We start from the raw sequence: 4,434 nt of genomic DNA on the forward strand, positions 1-4,434 counted from the left end.
TATATATATATATATATATATATATATATTTATATACACACACATGCATGTAGATAGAGAACAGTTGCTATATTTCATTCCATAATGCCTACCTCACATGAGAGCAGAGTAAATAATCAGATCTTACATTCCATTGGACCTCTAGTGTGAAACCAATTGGTAAGAGCCATAATGGATACCGTACACTTCAATTAATATATTATTATTATTATTATTATGGACCCTGCCATTGTTAGATGATGGATGAGGGTTCCACGGCATCTTGCTGAACAACCTTATAGGGGTTAAATGTTTGTGCTGTACATCATCTCACTCCCTCCATCAAATCATCATAACCTAGATAGGTACACAGGTGTGCCACATGTCAGATGTTGAAACGATTGCAAAGTAATGTGAAGTCAAGTGTTTTGCTCAAGAACACAATGTACAGCCTGGTCTGGGAATCGAAACCATGATTTTACAATCTTGAGTGCAACACCCTAACCACTAGGCCATGTTTGTTTGTTTGTTTCTGTGTTTGTCCCACCAGACTACTTTACAACTAGTATTGGTTTGTTTACATCCCCATAACTTAGACATTCAGCAAAGAGATTGACATATTAACTACCAGACTTCAAATGAAAAATTAAGTACTGGGGTTGAGTTGTCTGACTACAACCCTTCAAAGTGGTGCCCCAGCATGGCCACAGTCCAATGACTGAAACAAGTAAAAGATAAAAAAATTAATGAGGCAAAGAAAAGACTATGATTAGATATTGTGGTGCAACTGTTGTGGTCAGTTGTGGAATTTAGAGTTTGTATGGAGTCCAAGAAGTGAGAGAGAACGAGCTTACATGTAAGAATGTGAAGATATATTTGGATTTCTGGCAGTCAAAGATTAGCACCTTGTGTTTGTTTAGTCCAATGTCAGTCCTGATTCAACAAACCAATGATCAAAGATGTTCCAGCTACAATGACCATCCCCTCTTATTTAGACATAATATATCTTGGACTACATCATCAAATGTATAATATAGTAGTTAGGTATTAGTGGTTATAGTTGTTCCATGGTCCAATTGACTGATGATGAAAGATGTTCCAGCTGTGACCATCCCCTCTTATTTAGACATAATATATCTTGGACTACATCATCAAATGTATAATATAGAAGTTAGTATTAGTGGTTTTGTTGTTGTTAAGCCCCCAAGTAATTCCTGGTTGTAGCTTTCATTCAGCCAAAGTGTACCTAAAACTACATTATCTAATGTACTACTATACACAGTAGTTAGTATTAGCGGCTACAGTTGTTAGTGTTTAGCCCTAGGTCAAAAACATTCCTGCTGTGACCATCCTGTTTCTTTTGGAATATATCTTAAACCAGACCTCATTATCCAATGTGTCCTTAATTTGAGGGCTGTTTGGATGTCATATCTAGCAGCTCAAGTGCCTATGTTGAAGGCTCTATTGTTGGTCAACCATTGCTGTGGTTAGCTGTTGTTGCTGTTTTGGTCAAGCATAACTGATTTTGTCTTTGATGTACTGGCTCTGGTTGGGTGCTTCGTGTATGACGGGGGCTGCTGTGCCAACACCATTCTGGGTGTAGAAAGATATCTCCTCTGGACGAGGCAAGAGTCCGATGCCTCCTTGGAAACTGCCAGATGGGGACAGGAATGAGGGCTCTGATGGGTCAGCATGCATTTGCGCAAGCAGTGGGAAAGGGTTGTCTGGCAGCTGGTCATAGGTGCTGCGTGTCGTAATTCTATTGATTGTTTTTCTTGTTATGCTTGGGTTGTCGCTGGGGCCAGGGTCTGTTGGGTCTGGAACCTTCTCAGCCCACATCACCTGAGATGTTTGGCAACCAGTTGTTGGGTCAAATCCTGACCGTACCATTGCTGACCGTTGGCCTGGTTCAATTGCTGATATTCCATCGATAGCATGGGGGTCAGGGACTGACATTGGAAATCTCCTGGGTGGTGATCCAGATCTATTTGGCAAACTCTTTCGAGATCTTGGTTTCGGTTTTACTACTTCGCCCCTCTGGCCACGGCCACCCTTTGGGGAAGAAGATGCGGCAGGTGCATAAGGATCAGCTGGAGTAGAAGTGTATTCTGGGGGCAGCCTATTTCCACCCATGCCATTCACTGTCCGAAATGCACTAGGTGGTGTATTGGTGTGTTGAGATGAGTCTTCATTCCTCTGTGAGGGTTGTGAAGTCTGCATGAAAAATGCTGTTGTATTGATTGGTCCAGATTTGGTTGGTGTCGATTCCATGTACCATGCTGCTTTTCCACTGACCGAGTCTTCACGGTGTGGGTCCGAATGCGAATGGTATCCATACGCAAATGATTTATTTGGATCAGGATTGACAGTTCGAGACATTATCTCACTGAACGCTGTTGGGAATCCACTGTAATAGGGATCACTCTGGTCCTGATGCGATGAATTCTGGACAAGGTCTGGAATACCAAAATGCGGATGGACAGGGCGAGAATGAACATCATCATCATCATCATCGGCTTGAAACTGTGAATGTGAATCTCGTCTTCCAGATGGTTTTGTTTGTGATTTCTCTGTTGCTGCCAGCATGGGGTCCTGCATGGACTTTTTAATGTAGGCATTGTTAACAACAGGGTTGGTCATCTGTCGTGGCTCCTCATCTTCTGTTTCAAAGTCAAAGGAATTGCCGACGCTGTTTGAGTTACTATTTTCAGCAAGTGTGTGGAAGTGCTTGACTTCCAAATCATTTTCATCTTCTTCATCTTCCCCATACCGTCTACCATCCTGTCTCTCTCTACTTCTTCCTCTATTAGAACCATTCTTTGACTGATGTTTCTCCCTTTCTTGTTTTTGTTCCTGCCGTTTTTGGATCTCTTCCTGAAGTTCTTCTTCAGTTATACTAACTCGATTGGTGTTGTTACCCTGTGATGGAACCTCATCCTCTGAGATCTTGTTTTCGCTTTGGTTGTGATGTTTTGCAGTGGAATTGCGATCCCTTGACTGAGCTGATGGTGCCTTATGTTGTATTTGTGCATAGGCCACATTATCTGTCTGTGGACCATTTGTTGTGGGGCTTTGATTATGACTGGACCTGTGTTTGGAATTTTTGTTCATCTGTGACAAGGGGTCATCATCTTGTTGTTGGACCCCAGTTCTCTTTGCTGGTTCTATGGAACTTTCTGTTAAAAGACAAGAAAAGAAAAGAAAAACATATAAATAGAAAAGATGAATAGGAGTGAAAAAGTAAGGGACCAGTAATTAGAGGGGTCAATGACATCAGCAAACATTATCCCCTCAAAATTGCTGGATATAAAGAAAAAAATAATAGAAAAACCATAAATAATGCTGTGTAACACAATTTCTGTCCTTGGGGGAGCAACTGTTATTTCCTATTTGCTGACCCCTACAAAGTATGAAGCTTTTGTTACATTTATTTAAACCCCAAAGAATCCCTATCAACACATGGCTATAATGCTCCCCCAACACTGTACTTGCTCAGAGATGCACATACTGTCAGTCAGAAAGGGACACGCTCAAGTGATTATAGTCAAGCAAGTGACAAGCAAGCAAATCTGTGGTGTTGAATAGAATATTTGCTATAATGGGATTTGTGCTTCAGCAACTCACAGAATCCGTCTGAAATGTATAGAAAATTAGGTCAGTTTCAAAACATTGATGTCTAAGTAACAAGAGCAAATCAGTGATTTCCTTTGGTTTCTGAAGAGAAGCAAAGCGGAAATAAAACTTACTGACCAACAAGAGAAATAAAAAGATTTTAGTGCTGTGGTAGGTTGAGGAATTCGGAATTTGTCTTCAATTTGGTAGATGCAAAAGAGAGGGAGTGAGAAAGGGAGAGAGAGAAAGAGAGAGAGAGAGAGAGAGAGGGAGTGAGAAAGGGAGGAAGACAGGGAGGGAGAGAGAGAGGGAGAAATATAGCTCTTAATGATTATCATTCCCCCAATAGGCTTGATAATTGTTAAGTAATATACCTCAATAACATGAAACCAATGATAGCCTAGTTAACACACAAATAAATAATATTTATCCACTGATGTGGTGTTGAGCACTTATTCTTCCTGTTTGATATTAACACACAGACATATATATATATATATATATACATACATACATACATACATACATACACACACACACACACACACACACATATATATATATATATATATATATATACGTATATATATCCAAACAAACATATATATATTCTTTTATTCCTTTATATGTTTCAGTCATTTGACTCTAGCCATGCTGGAGCACCGCCTTTAATCAAACAAATCAACCCCAGGACTTATTCTTTGTAAGCTTAGTACTTATTCTATCGGTCTTTTTTGCTGAACTGCTGAGTTAAGGGAACGTAAACACACCAACATCGGTAGTTAAGCGATGGAGGGGAGGACAACAGACACACAAACATATACATATATATATATATATATA

At 40.0% G+C, this 4,434-nt stretch overlaps 1 protein-coding gene across 1 annotated transcript in view; it reads right to left on the minus strand.

The window, feature by feature from the left end:
• Positions 1-24: 24 nt before the first annotated feature.
• The window catches only part of LOC106868300 (serine/arginine repetitive matrix protein 2), a 24,595-nt gene continuing 20,185 nt past the window's right edge, over positions 25-4,434 (minus strand). The window contains exon 6 of the mRNA XM_014913488.2: positions 25-3,155. Within this exon, the coding sequence (XP_014768974.1) occupies positions 1,489-3,155 (1,667 nt within the window). The 3' untranslated portion in view covers positions 25-1,488. The remainder of the gene's footprint in view (positions 3,156-4,434) is intronic.

Source organism: Octopus bimaculoides, chromosome 29, assembly GCF_001194135.2.
Source record: "Octopus bimaculoides isolate UCB-OBI-ISO-001 chromosome 29, ASM119413v2, whole genome shotgun sequence".
Classification (NCBI taxonomy): domain Eukaryota; kingdom Metazoa; phylum Mollusca; class Cephalopoda; order Octopoda; family Octopodidae; genus Octopus; species Octopus bimaculoides.